Here is a 25,552-nt window from a genome sequence, read left to right as displayed (position 1 = left end):
CACTGCTGCATACAGAACCCATGGGTTTTTCAGAAATACAAAGGTCTGTTATGGTGAGGAGAAAATGCTTTGTAAGTTTTCTAATTCTACAGAAACTCTCAGGAAGAAAAATGGCATGATGAATGATAAAGTGTAATAAAGAGGTATTCTCCTTATGTTTTTCTGCAGATATTTAGTGGAGTAAACCTCAATAATGTCATAGCTAAAGACTGGCAAGACCCATGGTCTCTTTCAGGAAATGCAATAATCCCATGAACTAAGCACAGGGAAAATACCCTCCATTAACTCAGGAGTACACATCTCGTATTTATTAGCCTTTTCTGGCTTAATACAGTGAAGTCAGCCTCACGGTGCCTATGCTCATTGACAAAAATGCAAACCAGATGTGAATATATCCACCACACGTGTTACAAAACTCTGTATTGACTCCGATTCAAATTGGGTTACCAGTACTCTGAATTATCTGAATAACAGAGAAAGAATGGTTTTAGGTACATGTCCACAGTTACTGATTGCCTCCCTAGCTGCTTCTTCACCTCCTGAGTACTATAATACTTTCACCCCCTCACGCAGAGTCAGCAGGATAGCTCAGAAAATTATCAGGATAGAAACAATGCAGTTTCTCCAGATGGGCAATTCCTTGGTCTTGAAGAAAATAAAGAAATAGATAACATAAGGCAACTTTTTTTTTTCTATGAAATGCCTTGCTGCTACATAGTAACTGTAAGAGTGCAAAAGTGCAGGCAGGCTCAACAATCTTGGTAGTGTAAGGGCTTTCCAGCAAAGGTCTCTTCAAAGGAACAGTACTGTAATTTAGATTGGAAGTGACCATGGAAAGTCTCTAGTCCAACATCCAGGTCACAGAACTTGCTTCTTTCAAATTTCCTTGCCTCTTGTCCTTCCACTTACATGCACAGCTGGGAAGTGCCTGGCTCCAGTTCTCAACAGCCACTCCTTAGGTATGGGCAGCTGCTGTCAGGTCCCACCAGAGAAGCCATCCTTCTCCAGGCTCAACAAACCCAGCTCCTCAGCCTGTCCTCTTAGGGCCCCCATCTGTGTTGGTAATCTTGTGCTGAACTCACTCCAGTTTACTGATGTTTTTCCTGTAGTGGGGATCCCAAACAAAACGCAAGTGTCTGGGAGTGGTTTCACACAAGATAAGCAGAAAATAATCACTTCCTCCACTCTCTGCATGACTCTCTGAGGTTATTCATACAGCCCAGGGTGTCACTTGCCTCTTCTGATTCCAGAGCACACAGCTTCTCCCACAACTGCCCCCCAGGATGCTGGCCTGTCTCTGCAGAGCTGCTCCTCAGCTCCTCTGCTGTGGTCTGCATCACTGTAGGGCTCTGCCTTTCTGAGGGAAGGATTAATTGTCTGCTGTTGCTGAATTTCATTAGGTCTTTGCCATCCATTCCTGCCAGTTGCCCAGCCTCCCCTGACTGTATCAAGAGCAGTGTGGCCAGCAAGACCAGGGCAGAGATCCTCCTCCTGCATTCCTCATTGGTGAGGCTGCACCTCGAGTACCAGGTCAATTTTTGGGCCACTCACTTCAAAATGGACTTTGAGGTTCTGGAACATGTCCAGAGAAGGGCAACAAGGCTCATCAAGGATCTAGTAAACATGTCAAATAAGGAATGTCTGAGGCATCTGGGTTTGTTTAGTCTATAAAAGAGAAGGCTCAAGGGAGACCTAATCACTCTCTACAATTTCTCTGCAAGGAGGTTATTACTTGGTAGGGGGTGGTCTCTCCTGCTGTGCTTACAGTGAGAGGAAAAAGGAAATGGCCTTAAGCTAACATAGGGGATATTCAGATTAGATACTAGAAAAAATATTTTTTCACTGTTACAGTGGTCAGGCACTGAAATAGGTTGCCCATGGATGTGGTGGAGTCACTCTCCCTGGATATGTTCAATAGGTGCCTGATGTGGTTTAGGGTTGACAGTAGCAGTGCCAGGTAAGTGGTTGGACTGGATGATCTTGTAGGTCTCTTCCAACCTTGACTATTCTATGACTGCTGGCTCTGCTCTCCAGCACATCAACACACACACACACAATTTAGTGTCATCTACAAACAGGGTTTGAGTGCCCTCCATCCTCCCCTTCAGACCACTCACAAAGATGTTAAACAGGACAGGTCACTGAACAGACCCCTGCAGTCCCCACTTTTTACCAGTTCATTAACCAATTCCCTGTGAGACTGAGCATCAAACCAGACTTTTACCTACCTAGCTCTCTACCTGTTCAAACTATAAAGTCGTGGGTTGGCTACAAGAATAACGTAGGACAGTTTCAAAAGCCTTGCTAAAATGGCAGTAAATTACATCTACTATCTTAACCGCATCAAGAGATTCCATCACTTTATCAGCCACGCAATGAGGTTGGTTTATTCTAGTAGCTCCCTAACAATGCCATTTAGATTTGGATTGCCTGGCTTACACTAGTTTTCCTTTCTCTCTCTTGAAAACTGTTCTGTAGATTTTAGAGCCTTAAAATTAATAATTGCTCTTTTTGGTTGCAGGACTTGTCTGGGAAGCCAATGGAAGAAAGCAGTTTCACAAGTGTATATATATGACAGTGTTCATAGAAAAAATACAGAAAGAAGAAGAAATTACAATATGCCATAGGTATAGACTGTTATTACATTTGAGAAACAAGTCATTAATAACACTGCAGAATCAAAGAAATAATTGTTGATGTTGGAAGGATTTTAGGCCTCTTTCTTTTCCCTACAAAAGGAAACATGAGACGATGTTTCTTCAACTTCAAAATTAATATAACAATTCAAGTGATTATTACTTAAAGTAAGTCTAGTCTAACAGGACTCTCAAATGTCTTCAAATAATTTTAAGTACCCTGGCTCTGCCAGTCTTATAGTGATCTTCTTCAAAACACACTGAATGTAAAGAACAATTTACCATCCCCTTAATTTCTAAACAACCTAAGATAATACTTCAATACACCATAGAAGTAGAATTTTAAACACGCAGTTTTGAAATTCTGTGCCAGAAAAGTTTTCTTTTAAATCAGCAGGAAGCATTCTCCACAAAGGTCACCCATTGACAAAAATCCTTTGATGGGAGAGGTTGCTACCAGCTGTGCTTTCCAGCCTGAGCAAAACATGTTCAGACATGTTGATATACCAGGGAGCCTTTCTAAGTTGAAGCAGATAATAAGACTGCACAAGACCTTGAAAGAAAAGAGGCCTTTAACCTTTAAGTAGTGACAAAGTCTTCTGTAACTGACTTGATGCAAAATTCCTCAGACTGTTTTAATTAAAACATTTTTGGGCTTTTCACTAGCACATCTGTAGGAATTACTGCTGTTTTTTTTTGTAGCAGTATATTTTTTGAGATATAAGACTACTGCACTAAGAAATCTGTGACTTTCTGTTACCCACCAATCTGTTGCACACTGCAAAGCCTGCTCCAGGCATTTTGAAAAATGTTTCTTTTTCTCAGGTAGTTTTTCAGATACGGCACATTAAACCTAGACAAAAGTCTGTTTGTTTGTGAGAACTGCATATACACATACTTCTAAACAGGAGTCTATCAAGGTTACAAAACATATCTATTTCACAGCAAGCACCAAATCTTCATCTCTCCAACTCTGGTTGACAACCTGACCTTATTCTCAGCCAAAGATTAAGCTGGAAACAGAGCACTGCACAGTTTTCAACTCATCTTTTCTTCTTACATGAAGAAAGCTTTCAATACAGCTTTATGTACTCATTCCTGCAAGCCTCACATTGCACAACCAATAAACCTGTTCATTTTAAGCTAAGCAGCTACAGCAGTCCACTCCATGCACAGGCCAGAATCCAACTACCTTTGTGTAAGAGTAAGAGCTGTGTGTTGTGTAAGGCTGCTCCGCAGCCTGCCATTCTCAACAAGGAGCAGCTGCCTTCAGGCCCAGAGCTGGCCAGGGAATCCCTGTGAGACCCTGAAGCTAAGTTGTGTGCCAAGTAGAAGAAGGAAAGCCATGGGATTGCTTAGCCTCTCTTGCCATTAATCCATTAGGAACAACACAGATACTCAGATATGATGGAAATATCAATGTTCTACTGATATTTCACAGGACAGGGCACCAACATGTTTTCTGTCTTTTTCTTCATGAGCACAAGATTAATTCTCTCCTGAAAATGACAACAGTATGCAATAGACTGATGTATGCTCACTCTTACCTTTCACTGAAAAAGCATTTGAGTAGCCAACTACTGTTGTCCTGTAAAGTGTTGAGAATAAACATTTACACCATTTACATTTAAAATGTAGCCTGTCGTGACTATAGCATGTTTTCACCAGTGCAGGCTAGGGTAAAGAAACACTGGATAGTCAAGCATATGGTGGGTTTGCAACAGTCAAATATGCCACACTATAGCAAAGCGTAACAAATCCAGCATCAAAGAAAACATAAAGACCAAGACAACTCCCTAAGGATATCTTTGAAAATGCTTGCAATGATAAATCACCTCCAATGCTTAAAAAACATTCAGAAAGGACATCAGCTACATTGCCAGCACATTGTAGAAATAAAAGTGAGGCACAGCTAAAGAAAGAACATTAATGCCTTGTAATGATTCTTGGTTTTTCCTCCACAAGTCTTCTTAAACATGCCATATCTGTGTAAATATAATATTTAGCTGTAGAACATGCTGATAGAGAAAAAAAAAAAAACATTTTTTTACTAGATACAAGTATACAGAGGATTTATATGGACACTTTTAATATTGCAATGCTACTTTAGAAGTTACAAATCCTAAACACCTTTCCCATCACAGTGCTCCCCAACTTTATATTACGTTTCAAACATGTTAAATTACATTCATGAAGGTTATATGCAGTTGTCCTTCTGCAGAATTCCAGAACACAGATTTTCCTTCTGCTCTTTCTAATTTAAAAACTGCTTATATGGGACAGGGACTCAGTTTGACAGAGGTGTCTTAAAAAATTCACAGTGAGCCTATTTCAGATAAGAGGGAGTGAGACTGAATTATCCTGCTGAAGAAAGATAACAAGAGTAAGGTCATGGCTGGTATAACTTGAACAGAGCACAGTCACAAAGTGAATGCAGTATGAGCTACATAGAAAGACGTATTTATGGCTTGGAGAAGCCTTTATGTTGAAAAAAATCCTGTAACTCAGTAGTAGAGGGCATCTATGTAGAGATAAAGAAACAGACAGTGCCTATTCTGCTTCTGGCACAAACCTCTCCAGATGACCAACAACAGAAGAACTGCACAAGAAAAGACAGACAAAAAAATGTGGGATTTGCATCCTAAGAATTCAAGTAAATAATGACAAAGGCACAAGCGTAATGTGGTGTGTTGTTCTCCATGGCCTGAGGTATATATTCGATGAAAAAGAGGAGACACTGAATGGGAAGGAAGTGGGATAAGAGGAACAGGGTAAGAACATGGGAATGTGGAAGGTAAGAAAGAGAACAAAGATAAAAATAAAAGGAAGTGTTCAGGAAATGAAGAGAAGAAACCAAAGGTGTAAGAAAAAGTGGGAGGAGAAGGGGAAAGAGGATGGGGAGGGGAGTTCATGACTTTATTGGTCTTTTCCAACCTAAACGTTTCTGAAACATAAGCAAAGCTTCCTGGTGTGCTTCAGACAAAATGGATCACACCCTAAACCACAATGCTTCTTGCTGCCAGGGGCAGCCTCCTTCCTGCATCCAAGGCACATTGGTTACAGCTCATAGCATCTCTGCCCTTCACTAAAACAGGACATTTCTTTAAACAGCCTGAACACTCACTGACACTGCAGCCCCCCTTAAAAGCTGCCTCTAGATGACCAGACAATAAACAGAAAATCAGGAGACAGAACACTAATGTGTCAAAGTTGCATTAAGAGATAGGCTCCCAGCTGTAAAATGGCAGGGTACAGCATAGCAAAGTGCTTAGCTTTGCCCAGGCTGAGTGTAATGAAAGCACCTACATCTATTGAAATAACCTTGCCAGCCACAGGAGTATTCTCTCAGAAAGCCTTTTCTCCAGTACCATCTTGACCGCCTATTTTATACACACACCCGACTTCATATTTCCTACAGAAACAATTTTTATTCACCCTTGTGATTCTCATTTTGTACACTGTTAGCTAACATCTCAGTATTTCATTTCCTTTCCTGTTATGCAGGCATCAGATAAATCAGAATACAAGGATATGAAACAAGAATAGTTTTTTGAACAGGGAACACAGGTTCACGTTCCCCAAAACAAAAAGAACACCAGCCTAAGGGTACATATTGCCAGGGAATTGAAGTCTGGAGACATACTGCCACAGTCCTGTTGATGTTGGAGCATATCTAAGCAGATGTTTCCTGTAATGTGTTATCCTCTCCCTACAGTATATACTTGTATATTTCAGCAGTCACTTCAAGCAAACACATGCAACACTGGTTAAGTATTTTGAGTGAATTCTCTTGGTAATTCACTGCTGCATTTGTTAATGCCATATTCCTAAGCAACATTTAGAGTCCTTCGGATTATTGCTTCCTTCTTCTTAAGTTTAATAATGCCCTTTGAAAAAGTCTTAAGCAACACATCACATGCACACAAGTGGAAAAGGAACATATTTTCTAAATCCTTAAGTTATTCTGCATATTTTGTTTTAATAGAGCTAAGGAAAAGCTCCAGTTTAATTAATTAGGCTAAGCTGTGGCCACACAATATGGAAACACCATAAAAAGAGGTGGTTTTCATTCAGGAATGACCTCCATGACCCCAGAAGACAGTAGCCAAGTGGACAGGAACTGATCCAGCTCCCCCACAGGAGAGCCACTCTCATTACCAACGTTCAGAAGCAGGCCAAAGCTCAGTGAACCTCCAAGGAAAGTGACTATGATACTTCCGACAGTGTTCTAATCCATGTAGTTGGCCCACACACACCCACCCAGGGACAGATAAGGAGCTACAGAAAGCTTTCGGGTCAGGATTAAAGGGAGAGCAGTGACAGGAGACATTACAGTGAGGCCACCCAACCAGGAAGGCCAAATGGATAAACCCCTCTGCAAACAGATAGGAGCAGCCTCACATTCACGAGCCTGGTGCTCATGAGGACTTTCAATCACCCTGGTATCTGTTGAAGGGAACAACACAGCAGGGCACTTGCAACCCAGGAAGTTCCTGGAGTGCAAGGATGAATTTTTGTTCCTCCAAGTGACAGAGGAGCTAACAAGGAGACATCCTAAGCTGAACCTTGATCTCACCACAACGAGGGGTTGGTGTGGGATGTGAGGTGCAGTGACCATGAAATGGTGGAATGCAAGATCCTCAGGGCTGAGAGGAGAGCACACAGCAAGCTCACTACCCTGGACTTCAGGAGAGCAGCCTTTGGTCCCTTTAAGGATCTGCTTGATAGAGCGCCATGGGACAAAGCCCAGGAGGAAAGAAGAGTTCAAGAAAGCTGGGTAACATTCAAGGATCACCTTCTACAAGCTCCACAGAGATGCATCCCAACAAGGAGGAAGTACTGCAAAAACACCAGGAAGCCAGAGTGAATGAACGAGTTGTTCCTGGACGTATTTAGGCACAAGAAGGAAGCCCAGAGAGGGTAGAACCAGGGACAGGTAGCCTGTGAGGAATAAGATGAATTGTCCAAGTAGCTGGAAATAAGGCTAGGAAAGCTAAAGCCCTAACAGTATTAAATCTGGCCAGGAATGTCAAAAGCAACAAGAACAGTTTCTACAGGTACACTGGTGATAAAAGGAAGACCAGGAAAAATGTGGACTCTCTCCAGGACGAGGAGACCTGGTTACTGAGGACATGAAGAAGGCTGAGGAACTCAGTGGCAGTTCTGCCTCAGTCCCTACCAGCCACACTACCTGAGCTGCACAACTAGTGGAAGTAGTATCCCTGCCCATGGCAGGGGGTTTGGAACCACAGGATCTATGTGAAAACTGCACGATCTGCACTGAACTACGTGACAACATCTAACTCCTGAGTCTTCAAGAAAACAAGGAGAACCACAAAGAAAAAATAAATAAATCAAGTGTCCTGGATACAGACTGAAAACTTTGTAACAATAAATATTTGTAAGAAAGGAAGGGAAAATACTTACATCCTTCCATCATTATCAGTTGCTCAGTTTCATTTAATAATCAGGCTTAGGTCCACAAAACTAAATAAGGCAGTAATCACCATGAGACGATCTTTGTGCCAGAGAGTCAAGTAAACATCTCAAAGAATATAATTCAAACAGTCACAGTGTTATTGAAGGGGACTTGAGTTCATGCTTTCTGACATACTTATCAAACTTTATGAAGACAGACAAACATACTTAAATGTCACTGTTTCTTCAGTTCTTACAGAAATGTAGATATGTTTATATACAAAATGAACTCTTATTTTAAATCTTATTTCAGTATAACAATAATGAGATTTTTGGGCTGCTGAACAGAATAAACAAAACACATCAAACACTGACCTAACAGTATTTCCTTAAACTAGACTACCTTCCCACAAGTAAGGAATATATTCCCAAACACCGTGTCAATCATTAGAGGGAACTGTAAGCTTTGAATTTCATAACATTTCAGAACTTCCTGAATAGGCAAACTGTAGATCAACCTTTCCAGGCAACCTACATTTCACTTTAAAATTACTATTTCCTGATTAAGACACATTTAAGGGGAGCAGCAGATCAGTCTTGTCATACTAAAGCTATGCAGCCAGATGAACATTGAGACATAATTGATTTAGTCAATGCTTTTCCAAAGAGAATATATTAATGCAATAACATGTAATTGTCTTCTCTTGATATTTACAGAAAATTTAGGCCTGGATGAAACTTGTTCAAAATTCAGCTGCTAACACAAGATGCTCATACTTCATCAGTTTGAAGAGGGTTTTGATTTTTTAATACTTGTTTAGCACTGAATTATTATTTTATCTTTCTTAAATGTCCATGAGTTTCATAAAAAAGGCTGCCAGATTAGGCTGTAAACCATTATTTACTAATAAAAAGAATAAAGTTTTTTTGAAAAAATACAGTCAAATATCTGCACATGAGATTTACCAATTTACTTCTTCTCCAGACAGAATTAAACCCTTTTAATGCAAGTAAAGACGGGGAAAAACTAGTCTAGTCAAAACCAGTATCTCAATCAAAACCAGTTTAAAAAATAGAGCCATAAAGATTGGGAAAATTAGAAGCCCTTATCAAATGAATTCACAATTTTGGAATTGCCATGTAATAAAAGGTAGAGATAACTCATGTTATGACCAAATAAATATTCCATCTTACTTGTCTAGAGCTGTGCTGGTAGGCATGCTTCTGCCAAATCCTCGGACACCCATCTGACAGAAGTATGGAATGCAAGACAGGTTGGCAGCAATTATAGCCAGTGAATCTGATGCATTAACAAAAAAACCATTTTGGCCAAGGATCATGTAGCGGTCCTGGGGAAGAAAAGAAATTTAAAATAGCATCCTAAATTCTATGCATTGAGGACACCTAATTTCTTTTCCTAGATCCACTGGAGGTAGAGAGAAAAAGGACAGGCTTTGGGTTACTCACATCCCTCTGTGGGCAGAAAAATTTGCTGGCATTGAACTGTCAGGTTTAAAATCTCACTATCACACCACCACTCCCTCTTGCCTTTGAACCTCCAGATCAGTTTCCAGCTCCTGCCTCCTACATGTCACTTCAGTAGCTCTGTTTCTGCCAAGAGAATGCTTGTGTAGGAGAACCCTTTTGTCAATGACACACATCATTTTGGGGTCAGGAGCGTGTTTTGTGTTTACTGAGAATAGAAAACAGCTTTTGTTCTTCAGAACCTTTTAGTATTTCTCCAACCTTGTCAGGACAGAAAGTTCTTTTGTAACACATTGCTTTTTGTTATGCTAATATGACATTAAAAAAATAAAATAAACAGAAATTCTGATTCAGTGCTTTATTTAGCTAAAAAGCCCTTAATTCATGATGTTAACCAAAAAGGATTTAATGTTGTTGCTGGTAACTGTGGCAAGTCTGTATTACATATATGCTGTCTGTTCCTAACCAGGGAAAGAAGTGCTGCACCAGCACAAGACAAAACCAGCCTGATATTTAAATAAATCTCATCCTGCCTTCAAATTGTGCTTGATTTGCAGTCATCTGCAGAGAAAAATTACAACATATGTGTCTGATTTATGGGTTGCAAATGTTACCATCTGTACCTGAAAAATAATACCACTTTCAGCTTCAATGGGTTACTGAAAGGCAGATAAATTATACTTACACGTCCCATATCTGACCCCAGACAAAACAACAACTACGGTGGAACATCAGGAGAGACCTAAATACTTACTCCATCAGCATCAAAAGCAGCTCCAAATCCATACTCGCCACCTTTCATAGCCTCCAGCAAGGCAGTTGCATATGTTAAATTTGGATCAGGAGGCTGTCCACCAAAATCCTCCAGAGGAATACAGTTGATGGCAGAATTTGCAGGAGCTCCCAGTTCATCACACAAGATTCTTCTCACATAGGGTCCCATAACTGTGAAAACAGAAATCTGCCATGCAATCACAAAAGCATATGCTTGACATTCAAATTTTTCACCGCACTGTGGACACTGCATACAAAACATACTTTCAGCACTTCTATACATCTGCCCTTGCAACAACCCCTAAACTATTATTTCACAGATGAGTATGTGATTGTCCTCAAAAGTAAATAATTATTCAGTATAAAAATAATCAATTCAACATGAAAATCACAATGGTGAAAGATGCAGAGGGTTTTTAACCCATTATTAAGTAAAGAAATTATCATACACATAAAGGAGTTTTTCTCACAATAATAATAATAAAAAAACCACTACTCTATGTGTCTAAATAACACATAGTAGCAAGGAAAGTAAACAGAAGATGAATACATGAGGAAAATACACCTGTCTTAAGATTCAGATTCATGTGAAAATTGCAATGGATTTGTTCACCAGACAATTTTACTACATTTTAGTTGCTACCATGCAGAGAATAAATTAAAATTTTCTCAAAACTAACTCCAAAATACTTCTTTATTTTGTTAAAGGTTTGACCAACTAAAACCCCATGCTGTTACATACCATAATTATTACATGCATTTGGTGACTAAAAGGTCACTACCTGGCCACTGTGCATCCCTGATGCAAGTGTGAACAGGTCACTCAGAGGTAAAAAAATGCATGAGTGACTGCCCTCTCTTTCTCCCACCCAACTCCCAAATCTTGCTAACTGGAGCAGCTGCTACCTGAGGTAAAACTGTGAGAAAAACTTCTTTTCATGAAAATGTAAATGTTAATTCTGTAAAATATACCCTGATTCAGGTCCTTACCTGAAGTGGACTCCTGTCAAACTACTCTTTTTTTCTGCCAGTGTTGAACTACCAGTGTGTACAAGCATAAGAATATATTCCACTTGTATACACTTTATTTACATGTACTTTAAATTATAGATATCCAACTCTCCACCAAAATGCATGGTCATAAAGCCAATTCTATGTCACCTTGCAAATAAAGTAAACAAAGTCCTTTAAAATCTTTGTGATGCATTAGTTTTTCTAACCCTAAGACAGACTGTGCATCTTCTCGACAACAGGTAAAAATTCTTAACAGTCCGTAAGAGACCTGAACATGAAAGCTCCTAGGTATTTTAGTAACATTATCTCCAGTACATGACAAGAGGCAGTGCCTTCCTCACTGCTCCCTCTGCGTTGCTCAAGGACACCACCTGCCCTTTTGACACAGCCTGGATGGAGACTATAATCCTTGGCCACAGTGAACTGCGTGCTCATACTGACTGTGAACTCACTATGGTATTTCAAACAGCAATTATCATGCTGTACTGGGTAAAATACTTTACAGATATTTTCTAAGTCTATCTAGCTCCTTTTATGGGTCTGTTTTCATAATCCCATTAAAGAATGAAACCCGGTTTGCTTGATGTAATCTGTTTTCCATAAGATAAAGTTGAACAGTCTTACTTACACTCCTATCCTTCAACTCATTATCTGCAGAAATCCTTTTTTTATATTAATTATGTAGCCTAAAATTGACCTTATCCTGGTCTGTGTTTCCCCAAGTGATACAGCTTGAATTTTTTTTAGTATCAGCACATCATGGATCCCTTTGCTGTCTTCTGTGACACTTTTAATTTGCCTACAGTACTCTGAAATTTGTTCGCTTTTAACATTAGCGAGACAGAGGTCTCAGATAACTCTTTAATTTATTTATTTATTCAGACTTAACAAGATTTTCTCATCATTTATAATTTCCTCTTAGCAGTGACTGCCTTGTAACCTCCTTGATCACTGGACATGGCAATACATTTCATCACCCTCGTGGCAAGATTACCTCATCCTGCTTGCTTCCAAGTGCAGAAAGAAAACTTTTATTGGACACATATGTCTTTACTTATTTATCAAACAAGATAAACGTCTTTGCCTAGTAAGAAATCTAACCCGTTGCTAAGATTGCCTATGCTGGTAGTATAAGGTTCAAATCCTTTCTTATTACCCTTAACTTCTATTACATAAAAGCCCAACATTTGTATGATGTATTGTTATTGGGAAACCATTGCAGTGTACTACTTTTATTGGGAAGTTATTTCAGTGTACATACAATTCTGTCCCAAGGGCACTTAAGTTCATACCTCCATTCATGGCATCAATCCTTATCTTAATCTGATTGGGTCCAGTCAGCAAATTTCTGATGGCACTGAAGTCAAAAATACTTCGAAGGAGATTGAGGTAGATTTCCACAGAATCCACAATTTCCACTAGAAAAATCACACAAAAAGAAGTGACTACATTCACCCAAGTGAACTTATTTCTTCCAGCCCTCTTCCACCCAACTGAAATAAGTCAGAGCACACAACCCCCTATATGACACAGCTTTGCGTTGAAGTCCACAGAGGAAAAGTTTCAGGCTCCCACTGCATTCAGTGTGGCTACTACCAAGCTTTAAGCCTTGAAAAGATCAACAGTTTTGCCTGCCAAAAGACTGCAGAGATAATGTAAGGTGACAGCTCCTATTTCACTGAAGACATTAATGAGTCTAAGTCACATCAAAGTAAACTCTTTACAGATCGTTCACTAAACCACTAAAAAATTCTGCAAGCTAAATAGGTTTGTTCTCAGAGGAAAAAAATGTTCACGACAAGTTGACACCAGAGGTTCTATTCTATCTGACAGCAGTATCTATCTGCATCATTCCTTCAAGAGAGACATGCAACCTATTCTGCTGAATTCTGGCACCAGGAATAGCTGTGCTCAGTTTGCTATAGACGGACAACAAACTATACTTCTGCATTGTAGATCTCATTGATTTAGTAGAGTAAGGCTCAGACACAACATCTGTTTTTTTGCTAAGGTCTTGATAACTTGAAATTAAAATTCATAAAATTCATACAATTTTTCTAGTTCTCTTGGATGTAAAACATTAAACAAAAACAAGTTAATGAAAATAAGTCTGTCATAATGAATGCAGTAACCAAACAACTGTCAAAAGCCATGCTTCTCAGCCATCTTGGAATGAATTACTTTTCCTGATTAAATTAGAAAGCAGATGTTATACAAATGTCTCTTCATCTGGTTAAATGAGTATCTTGGAATATCTTACTTGTAGGTTAAATTATTACTTAGAATCTCATCCAATTTTGCTCAGAAACACTGACCTCACAGTAATGCTCTTCTTTAGAGTAACTTGAAAATGACACAGACATTTTTTGAGCCTGAGAAAACCACTTAGAATAGATTGTGACAATATGCTTGAAGAAACAAAAAAAAGGTTCTCAAGGGTGAAAAATGATCCACAAAACCTACTTGAAAAAGAGTGAATTCTATTATATATGCTGAAAGTTTTAAACACTCACTAAGATTATTTTATTTCATCTCTTCTATGCCCTGCTCCTAACAGCATTTTACTAGGCCCTAAGCTTTACACATATGAATAAATGTGGCAACTCTGGTGGAGCTGCTCACACGTGTGAAGATAAAGCATATGAAGGATTAAAGTCGAAAAATTATTTTAACTCCTGCTAAACCCAACCTCAGTTGCTCCAACACCACTGTAGCCTTGATCCACAGAAGTGAGCTCATACAACTGAAGAGAAAGCAGAAGTTTCAAATGTATCAGATAGTATTCTAAATTATTTTAGATTATTTTCATAATAATCTAAATCTAAAAATCTAAATCTGCATCTTCAATCTGCATTCAAATCTGTGTGAATTGTATTTATTCGTGCACTTATACTCAATAACATTGCTTCAGTAGGGTTCCCTGATAGCTCTACTGTGGAGGTTGAGGTATTCTTGGAAGACATGATTGGAAAATGATTTAAAAAAAAAAAAAACATACACACACAGAAAAACTGCAACTATTTGTTGTACTTTTTATACATATTTGGGGGGAGGAGTATCTCATTTTCATTTAAAAAGTACTATTTGGAGGGATTAAACAGTTTAAAGACCAAAATTTCATACTCTAGCAATTCTATGATTCCAGAGTGGTGCTGGAATTGAATTCTCTTTGCTTTTAGTTTGCCTAAAAAAGCCAGACATGTTCTTTGCAATAAAATTAAATACCCCAGCAAAATCAAAATTTAAGGACCTTTTTAAATGAAAAATTTTATTTCTTAAAATGTAAATTGTCTCGAAATGCGAAGTTAGGGGAAACAAAATGGTTTTAATTCTAGGGCATTAGAAATGCAGAAAACTTCTTGAGGCCACACAGTTTTGGAGTATTTGAAATATATGAAATATACATGAAGTTTGAAATACATGTCAGGACCCCTAATTTGATTCTGACTCCTTCAAGAAAACAGCTTGTTAGATAATTTTAAATCAATTGTAAGCATAAAAATATTGACTATACCTAAAACTAAAAATGTGCTTAAGCAATCACTTTACATTTGGAGTCTCTGGATGTGCAAATCCCACAACTTTTTGTGAGCAAGAATGAATAAACTGAGAGTCTTGCTTACTCTTTTGTCAATTAGACCTCAATAAGCAAACCATTCCTAGACCAAAAAGGTTTGTATTTGGTGTTTACCTCATAGCAAGCATAAATTTGGCAAAGATACTTGGCTGAAACATGAGGCCTGATGCACTTAAAAGTCTGTAATCCAGATTCTTAACGCGCAAAACAAACATAACACTCACCTATAAATGCACACAGCATTGGACACAAGAAAAAGGAGTTGGAAACCATGGTGGAATTAGAAAACTATGACCTAATTGCTACCACAGGAAGATGGGACATGAGTTACATGACCGGAGCACTGCAGTTGAGGGCTACAAGATTTTCAGAAGAGACAGGCTGGGTCTTTTCAGACACACAGGAGGGGTGGAGGTGTTGTGCTCAGTGTTAAGGAAAGTTCAGATTGTGAAGAGCTGCCTCTGATAAACAGAAATGATCAGACTGAGACCGTGTGGGTGAAAATCAAGGAGGAGATCAACACAGGACTCTGTAGCTGGGGGTCTAACACAGGACACTTGACATGGGAAGTCTCTTGGTGAGACCTTTTATTACAAAAAACCCCAAGCCCTACCTCCACTGACAACCTTAAACTTCACTGCAATCTCTCCTCCAGGTTTCCTGGGACTGTGGCTAGCAGTTACAACAATTCCAGCAGCTGCTTTCATCTTTCAGACGACATACAACAGACCAGTGTCATCTACCTAGCCTTCTTTAAGGTCTTTGACACTGTAGCACATGGCATCTTATCTCCAAATTGGAGAGACGTGGATCAGGCGGATGGACTATTCAATGAAAAAGGAGTTTGCTGGATGGACACAGCCAGAGAGTTGTGGTCAATGGCTCTGCGTCCAGGCAGAGTCCAGTAAGGAGTGAGTTCCCTCAGGGCTCTGTCTTGGGACCAGTCAGTGCCCTTTAATATCTTCACCAATGACACCAACAGTGACACTGAGTGCTCCCTCAGCAGGTTTGCAGATGACACAAAGCTGAGCAGTGCAACTGAAACAACAGAAGGAAGGGATGCCACCTAGAGGGACCTGGACAAGCTTGAGAAAGTGGATCTGTGAGAATCTCATGAGGTTCAACAAGTCCAAGCACAAAGTGCTGCCCCTGGGTTGGGGCAGTTCCAGACACAGGTACAAACTGGGAGAAGAACTCACTGAGGGCAGCCCTGCAGAGAAGGACTTGGGGGTTCTTGGGAATGGAAGGCTGGACGTGATCCACAGACTGGAAAACTAGTTGTGTCCTGGGCTGCATCCAGAGCAGTGTGGGCAGCAGGGTAAGGGAGGGGATTCTGCTCCTCTGCTCCACTCTGGTGAGACCCCACCTGCAGTGCTGCATCAGCTCTGGGATTCTCAGTACCAGAAAGAGATGGACCTTTGGAGCAGGCCCAAGGTAGTGCCACAAAGATGATCAGAGGGATGAAAAATCTCTGCTATGAGGACAGGCTGAGAGATCTGGGATTGTTCAGCATGGAGAAGACACCTTATAGCTGCCTGCCAGTACCTAACAGGGAGCTTATGCAAAGAATTCTAAAATAGGCAAAGAGTGTTATGCCAAGGGGGAAGGGTTTTAAACTGAAGGAGAAGAGATTTAGATTAGATTTTAGGAAAAAATTCCTCACTGTGAGGATGGTGAGGTACTGGAACAGGTTGCCCAGAGAAGCTGTGGATGCCCCATCCCCAGAAGTGTTCAAAGCCAGGATGGATGGAACTCTGAGCAACTGTGGTCTAATGAAAGTCTCCCTGTCCACAACAGCAGGGTGGGAACAAGATGATCCTGAAGGTACTTTCCACCACAAACCATTCTGTGATTCTATACTGCCTTGTATTTTGATAACTTTTAGAAAGGCACGAAGAAGAACTGAAGTTCTGCTTGTATGATTACCCATTACAATTCTGCTGTGATACTAATATTTATACTCAATGGATTTAGCATGAGTAAAAATACACACTGATACCTCGGAAAGGTTTGAATTTGTTCTCCAGATCAAATTCTTGTCTTCCTAGGCGTGATAAATCAACTCTGAGATCAGGACAAATTGCATATTCCTCCAAGGTTTTGCTGATTTGATAGATTTTTTCTGAAACCATGTCTGGAGCAGGTCCTATAACAGAAAATAATGACAGGTGGATCATTTCTTCTAAATAAAGATTTCCTATTTTAAAAACGAGTGCTATAGCAAACATTTTTCTGAATATATTTGGCTTACTATGGAATAAATAAAGACAAAGTACTGTGGTAAATAAGGTCTGTTCTTTCACTACAACAGAGTTTTAAAACATTCTTTAAAAAAATAAAACATGGAAATGCACTGCATTACTCACAACATTTTGATTCACATAAAGCATTTAAATCAAATATTATCCAGGGGCAGGAAAGATGAGGCAACCACAGTCATATATGTTTGGGGTTATTGGTCAAGGACTTCCTTTTTTCACTCTGTATGGAATCTCAGCATAGCTATTAAAGGAAAGCCTGCTCTTCAGCAGCAGGTTCTAGTGCTCCATAGGACTTCCTGCAAATGCATGCCTGTGAAGACCAGATAGCTTGGTGTTTCACACATTATTTCATTAGAAATAATGAAACTAATGAAATTAGAAATACTGAAACTTTTAGAAATCATATCAGTTTGACAGTGGTGCTGTATTGCAGTTTCCGTCCACAGCATGAATGAAATTCATCTTTGTTGGAATTCAAAGTACCTTAATTGCTCAACAATTAGCAATTATTACCTGGATTGGTTACATCATTCAGAAACAGAAAACACATCTCACTTGTGAGTTACTTTCATTGCTAAAGCCTAAAAAATGGCATTATTTTCAAGGATTTACTGCCAGCTAAATTCAAGTTGCAGTCTTGGTGCAAAAATTGCTAGATAAACTATGCCATAAGCAGTGCAAAGGTTGAGTCCGAGTTGTAACTGAGTGTGAATTGCAGCAAGTGCTTTCTGGCTTGTCTGACTGCACAGCTTATATTAAAGCTACACTTCCACTCTAAAAATCACTTCTTTTATTCCCTTTGTTGTGTTCTCCATCCTCATCCAAAATGCCTTTGAAGGCTTTTTCAGTGCTTTTTCCATCATTCCTCTAGCAATGCTGCTATAAGCAGTGCATTTGCCACATAAATTAGTGCCTTCCATCTCAGATGAAGTGTACCAGGTGGTCCAAACCAACACAATATAAACCACCCACTTAACTCCTCCTTTAGCTTACAAAGTGATGTCTTACTCATCTAATCCAAACCCATCCAAAGGGTGAAGACGCCATTAGCTACAGATCTTCCTTGATAGATGGATGTATTGTCTACTGATATTTCCAGCTTCAGAGACTCCAGAGTCACTGTACATTCCCTTCTACAGCTACAGAAACAAGCCCCTTCTGCTTGACCTGGACCTGCAAAATAGACTGAGCAACAATACATAGCAACAATAACCTTCCCTAGGAGCTTGTTGCTGTGCCTAAACACTCTTAGTTCAAACACCCTGCCTAGCACTTAACCCACGTGTTCTCAGCTAGAACTGAAACCAGCTACTTTTCATTATGGATGCTGATTAACATAAATAATTAAACTCTGTGACCTGTGTTTAAGAAGTGTTTCATACATAAAGTTTAATAGCCTTTTTGAATTCCCCTTAGAAAGGCAAAGCACACTAGAAAGACTGCACCACCAACTGTTACCCATTTAACAAGCCGATTTTAGATGCACATGGTATTTTAAAGTTTATAGAGTGCTAATGCATCTAATGGTTTGGCTCTGGTATATGTGTGCTGTGACCCTGGTTTTCTTACTGGCTGACCTGCCACAGTCCCTTTAATCCCTCTGGGATTCAAGCCTATTCTGTTTATAAAACCACACTCATTTAACCATGCACATTTTTCAATTACACAAGAGAGAAGGGAGAAAGCACCCCCATCTCGAGTTCTTCCACCTTCAAAATGGGGAAGGAAACATTTTATAAGCACCTTCACTCCATTTTTTTTCAGATGGAAAGCACTCTACACGTGTGAAGTATACAAGATGTCAGAAACTACCACATAACATTACATGAGTGCACACTCATCTATAATGTAAAACATACAGAACCTATAACACAGATCAATCAACATAACTACATGTATTAGCTGTCAATTTTTGGAAAACAAGACTTCAGCTATATACAAAAAATTCCCTTATTCAGTGATGGAATCGCAGTGGTAAAATGGTACAACTCTCTACCTGGGTAAGACCAGTTACTTCCTGGGTAAACATATGAAGTGCTTTCTTCCACACAAGATAATGAGTTATACTGCTTACAGTACTCCTGGAATTACATGCTTTAAAGGAAATGCCAAGACAAGTAACAAAGAAATACGAAGAAAACAGAGCTCCCTCATAAGTATCTTTATAAAAGGATCAGAATTGTTACAGTGATCTGGATGGCTACATAAAGGACTGTTGTTTATAGAAATTTTACAGCTACCCCAAGGGCTTCAATGAACATTTAATGCTTATTTTTCAGATCCATGTACACAAATACACTTACATTATTTCAAGGAAAAGAGATGCCTATGTTCTTAACAATTTCAACAGACCAAAGCAAAAACACAGATAGCTAGTTATCCTCATAAGCCATTTCCAGCATACTGAGACGCAGTGTTGTAGTGTCTTTAAAAAAAAAAAAAAAAAAAAAAACATACCTCCATTGGCAACTTCAAACTTGACTCCAAATTCTCCTCCAGGTCCCCCAGGACTGTGGCTAGCTGTTAGAATAATTCCACCAGCAGCTTTGATCTTTCGGATGATACACGAAACAGCAGGTGTGGATAGGATCCCGTTCTGTCCAATAACCAATCTGCCAATCTACATGGTAAAAACAAGCCAGAGTACTCTAAATAGCACTAAATTTCTGATAACTAGTATACAAACACAGACACAACAGGCACATATGGTAGATATACGGATAGAAATGGCAAAGGATAGAAATGGTAAAGTCTAAAGAACATACTGTCTTGCAGAGAAATACACATACATGAGTTGGTTGGATGCTAACCTGGAGCACTTACAAAAACCACTGTAACCTGGCACATTTAACCCCAGTGGCCTGGATACGACAGTAAAGCAAAAGCACAGCAATGATGAGGATTTGCAAAGCCCCCAAGTATAACACTAGGTTACCATCCTGCTACTACCAAAACTTGCCAGGTAGCACCACCAATCAGCAAATCCTCTCAGACATTAGTAGAGTTTAGGGTTGACTCCATGGATGCATTTGCAGGGCTGGGGCTTTAACAGAGAGAGAACAGAAAGGGAATTGCCTTTCATAGAGCAGCCTTTCAGTGTAACCACAAGTATCACTCCACATTAGGACCTGCAGTCTCTTGAAGTCACAGCTCTAGCGCCAAGACTGCCTTGGATGTCCTGCCCCATAGAAAGCACTGCTCCTTCTTCAGCTATCAGTGACTCCTTGGCTATTCCAAACGAGCAGGGTGTATTTCCCAGGGCACAGCTGAGCAGGGGAAGTTCCCACCATTCTTTTAAAAAAAAAAAAACCCAACCTTTCAGGCGGTGTTATTAAACACTGACTCAGTGTGCTTGGTATTACGTGCAGCTCCACTGCAAGGTTCCAATTTCAAAACCATGCCTTCATCCCCTACGCAGATACTACAGTTACAGCTTAGCATAAATAATCTAGGAGCCAACAAGAAATGTATTTACAAAGAAATACAGGAGCTCTCCAATTTCTGGGGAGCACAAAAGGAAAATGCAAAAAAAAACGGAGAGAAGGGGAAGTTAAGTGTTAACAAGTTAGAATTAAGGCAGCTGCATACAGAGCTTAAAAGGATATTGTCAAAGTCTGGGATTTCTTAATAACATCAATATTGAAAAAAAAAAATCAAACCCTCATCACCACCACCGCTACTGAGCAGTAGTTTGGGAAGGGGCAGGGCAGTTAGGGGAGGCAGAGGGAAAGGCAGAACACTGAATCCCTCCCACTCCCCACCTGAAAACAGACCAGGAACTGAACCTGGGGTTTCATCCTCTAGTTTGAAGGGGATTTGATGGCTCCACAGTCTGTGTGGCAAAGCAACAGCACAGGAGGTGTCACTACCTGCCTCCTGTCCACAAAGAGCTGTTCCTTCATATATAGATGACTTTCCTCTGGGCTCTGACAAGAGGACCTTAATGGTTACTTAAAAGTGTGGGTCCAAATGATTTCAGAAGAGCGAAGGATTAGGAGATACTTAACCTGGGTTTGTGAACTATTTTAATTTTAAAAATTAAGATTACAAAGTAAATATCAATTTCTACCAGAATTTTTGATAATTCTCACCAATTCTCACCAAACTATGTCCAGCCATTTCTCTTTCACTAAGAATCACAGGATCTGCTTTTGAATTTTAAAAAATGTGCAGAAAATGCACTCTTCTATCTAGCTCTGATGAAAGAATGCTTGTCTACCTGCTTCTCTTTTCAGAGCTTTTACAGATAATTCTGAAGTCTATGGAAGTCACTAGAAAACAGGAGAGCTAATAAGTTAAGAAATAAACAAAAAATTATCATGGAAAGAAAAATAGGATTAAAAAACCCCTTGAAATTGTTTGTTTTGAATATTGTCACTCCCTTTTTTAAACTATGAAGCATGTAGAAAGCTAGAACAATGACTCAATCTTCCAAATACAGCTGTCAGAAATGGCTGCCAGCTCTTCAAACAGTATTGTGTATGCGTAAACAAAATTAATGTGACAGCGATAACATTTTACAAAACACTTGAAAACAACAACTCTGAATCTTTCCAGAGGTACTCAAGTATAAATGTATTTACACTTCCATGCAGGCTTATCACAAGCATGTTTTCAGTATTTCTAAATCTAAAGTACCGAGTTTTAAGTTTTTGTCTTCATCCAGAACACTGTACTTTTGAAAGTTAGTAAAAGAAATTATTCAGAATGCGCAAATTCCTAGGACTATCTCTTCACCATATTTCATTTCTTCCCATTCAGCAGATGCTGCACAAACCAGTTTTCCCATTTTTCTGGACATCAAATATTAATATAAACATGAGTAATTGGATTTCCCTTAAAGCACTGGTCATGAGGCTGCTATTTCTACACTACTTTGAAATACTATTCATTATGCTAATTTCTGTACTACAGAAACATTGCAATATTTAGTATTCTAAATTAAGGATCCTACAAATCAAATTACATAATTGATACATTGGAATTTTAATTGCAGGGATTACTATAAAGTTTCACCTTATATTAAGGTCATCAGTGCTTCTACAAAACTCCCTGAGGACAGTGCAGACCTTAGAGGTATAAATGTGCTATCCATCTTCCTTTGTTTTTACCATTTTGGTGGCAAGAATGCACAAGGTCATCTTCTCTTGGCTCAGAATCTCTTCATTTTGAATAAAATGCTAAATTAGCATTTAATTATTTCCTTAATTAGTTTAATTTATATCTGGTTTTTACAGGCTTCTCACAATCTGAGCTTAAACACTAAACGAACTGTACCCACATACTGACTCACAATTAAAAGTTCCAGTAATATCCCTCTGAAAATCTTGGACAATTTTGTAGCATGGAAAGATTATCTCTGGAATTCAAAAACTTGCATGGCTACAAGATCAGAGGCATGTAACGTCTCTTCTAAGACTGTGTCCCTAGCCCACATTCTATTTTATCACTGCATTTGTAGAAACAACAGCAGAAACAAAGATCCTCAACAGTTACAGCTGAAAGAATAAAGCACCCTAACAAATACTTTACAAGAACACTTTTATGCAATATTACTGCTTGCAGCTGTGCCTGATTCAGCTGATTACCATGGAGTCACTTAATGCTTCTTTAAATTATTTTTCCCAGCAATCTCTCATATGCCTCAGCCAATTACAGTTGAAAGAACATGGAGCAAGCAGATTACATCCTGAATAACTTGGGGCTGTGCCTTCACGTGTTTTACTACAGTATCGTAAAGAGAACTATACACCACACTCTGTGTAGAAGCAAAAAAATATCACACAGACCCAGGGAGGGAGGGAAGATTTGCATAAAACGTCATGAAAAATTCAACCAATATGGTATTACACAGGAGATGACCAGAAAACTCAACTCTCTGCCATCCCAAACTTCTACAGCATTACTAGCAATACTCTGCAGTCTCTCTAGGATGCTGTCATGACCTTCCATACTCAGTGTAAGACCACTGCCTTCTGATCTGCCACTGAGACTCACAAATAACAGCTTCTCATCTAAACATATCCTAAACTTTCCATCAAAAACGAGACACCCCATCCAGCTGGTGGGTCTAATGGAGTATTTCCATCTAATCCACAGAGGAATTGTACTGCAACTGCTGGAGCCTTCTACCTCAGTTCTTCCAGACATTAAGGCTGACAGACAACACTACTACTGGCACCACACAGATGAAAAGGGAAACAGACACTCAAATACTCTCCTCCTACCACTCCACTTCATCAAACTGCTCGTTGCAACCCAGGGTGGTACAGGACCTCTGTCTGGCCTTCCACCCTCCCACGACATGCAGTCCCTCACCCAAACGTGTTTGCCACCATCCCAGCTGTGTGCCCCACTGCAGGGCAACCCTGGCTGGCCACCCTGGGCTCTGAGCAGGAGTTGGTGGAGCACATGCTGCTTGCAGCTGCAGAGCTGTGCAGGCTGCAGCTGTGGTGCATGTACCTGCATCCCTGTGCCAGCAGCACCGAGGATGAGTAGACGCCAGGCCAAGCATGGGCAGCTGACTGAGCAGGGGACCTCATCCCATTCCTTGTACTGGAGCCCATGCCAACCCTGCTAGGCTGTTAGCACAGGGGGAATGTGGGATGAGTCACCAAGTTAGAACAAGAGGAACCTAGCAACTCTAAAGGGCAATCCATTTACAGATGATAATAGAAAATCACTTTTATTTCTGTACTCAGCCAGCACAACTAGCCGTGGCTCTCGGTATGTGTCTTCCAGGAAGGAGATTAAAGTTCAGTTTATCAGCACTGCTGGCAGTCAGGGCAGCTGAACATTTTTAATGCACCTTCCAAGCCTTCCCCACGTTTCTTCTGCTCCAGACTACACCAGCTCACTTCTTTCCCTATGATACCAGCTACCAGCTTTCTTCCTCATCCAAAGGGACAGATATTTGTTCTCATGGGTCTTCTCTTCCTCTCCTTCTATTTATATAGCAGAGCACTAATCAGTGCTATCAAGGAGATTCAGAGATTTTCCCAGCACATGTACTTTAACAGCCAAAAAATAAAACATACAAAGAGTGTTAACTAAGTAAATATGAAACTTGTTGTGCTTGAGAGAAACAGAAGTCACGGTGTGCAGGGTGAAGATGTTAGAGAGGGAGCAGAGCATTACAACATGGAAACAGGAACCCCTACCAGCTGGACTGCTGAATTTCTGAGGACTGTGTCATTAGCAAGACAATTATACATGAATTCAGATATTTGTGAGAACTACAAGCAGAAAAGTTTGGATTTTGGCTTCAGAAAGCACTAGGGAGAAAATGTGTTTCTAGGAAACTTGCAGCAACTTAAGAAAGGAGAAAGCATTATTACAGCAAGGTGTCAGAATCATCTCAAACTGGAAACCTCCTGAGATCAGAAAGATATTCCAGCAAGACAGGGAATGTGACAGAATCAGTAGGAAGCAGGCAGGCTGACAGGAAAAATTAGTCAGCCTAACTTGGCTGAGAAGCCCCTGCTCCTCTAAACCCTAAATTTCTTCAGCACCTCCGTTTTCGTGGTCACTCTGCACCATAACCCATTCTTGTGGCTCCTACCAGCACACAAGGACCTCAGCCTCTGCAGGGCAGTTCTTGCTGTTGCACTCTTGCTTTAGCTGTTGCTGCACTTTATCCCACCTGCTCAACAGGCACAATTTCACCAGGGAGACTATCTCCACTGAGCTACAAGGGCAATGGGGATAGAGAGCAGCATTCTGTGTCCTGTCCCACCTTCCTTGCAACTCCCCACACACCAGTCCAATTCCTCTGCCCGGCACTCACTGCCTGCTGCTCCCTTTCCCTACCACTGCAGGTGGGATCACTGTCACAGTCCTGCCACTGTCCCCACATTCACCAGGGTCCCCCACAGAGTCCTCCTACACCCTGGGCCACATAAACTCTGGCCTCTACCAAGTCCCTGTAGGAACAGTGATTTTTGCACTAGGTAGACAGTATGTAACACAGCCTCTGAAATGTGAGGCATCACTCAGCATCTGCTTGATATTATCAGCACGCTGAGAACGTGCTTTAGGAGTAAATTTAAAATACTCATTACTCATACAAGACTGGTTGGCCTTGTATGTGACAACAAACCAGCATGGAAAATTCAAACACAGATAGAAATTAATTTCAAAAGTGAATGATCTTTTGAAAGGACTGCCTTTAAAGAACTGAGCTTTTGAAAACAATTCCCTACAAACAAACAAAAAAACCAACCAACCAACCAAAAAACAACAACAACAACAAAAAAACCCACGAAAAAACTCCCTATAAAATTCTATCACTCCTTTTTCCAAGTCTAGAGGATCAGTCTAGGCATCATAACAAGAGATGGTAGTTTTAACTCTGCTTTGAAGTAGGAACTTCAAACCTGCATTATCTT

General features: G+C 40.0%; 1 protein-coding gene across 1 annotated transcript in view; it reads right to left on the bottom strand.

Annotated features, from left to right (window-relative positions):
- Positions 1-25,552, bottom strand: part of PGM5 (phosphoglucomutase 5) — a 67,433-nt gene that overhangs the window by 40,932 nt on the left and 949 nt on the right. Inside the window, exons 2-6 of the mRNA XM_066180718.1 lie at positions 19,623-19,785; positions 16,904-17,050; positions 12,620-12,745; positions 10,294-10,484; positions 9,249-9,403 (exon numbers count right to left, since the gene is read on the bottom strand). Of these exons, the coding sequence (XP_066036815.1) occupies positions 9,249-9,403; positions 10,294-10,484; positions 12,620-12,745; positions 16,904-17,050; positions 19,623-19,785 (782 nt within the window). The remainder of the gene's footprint in view (positions 1-9,248; positions 9,404-10,293; positions 10,485-12,619; positions 12,746-16,903; positions 17,051-19,622; positions 19,786-25,552) is intronic.

The sequence above is a fragment of the Chamaea fasciata genome, unplaced genomic scaffold (genome assembly GCF_029207755.1).
Source record: "Chamaea fasciata isolate MVZ Bird 193981 ecotype frontalis unplaced genomic scaffold, bChaFas1.0.hap1 SCAF_4, whole genome shotgun sequence".
Lineage (NCBI taxonomy): Eukaryota > Metazoa > Chordata > Aves > Passeriformes > Sylviidae > Chamaea > Chamaea fasciata.
This window is presented reverse-complemented; position numbering and strand designations above follow the sequence as displayed.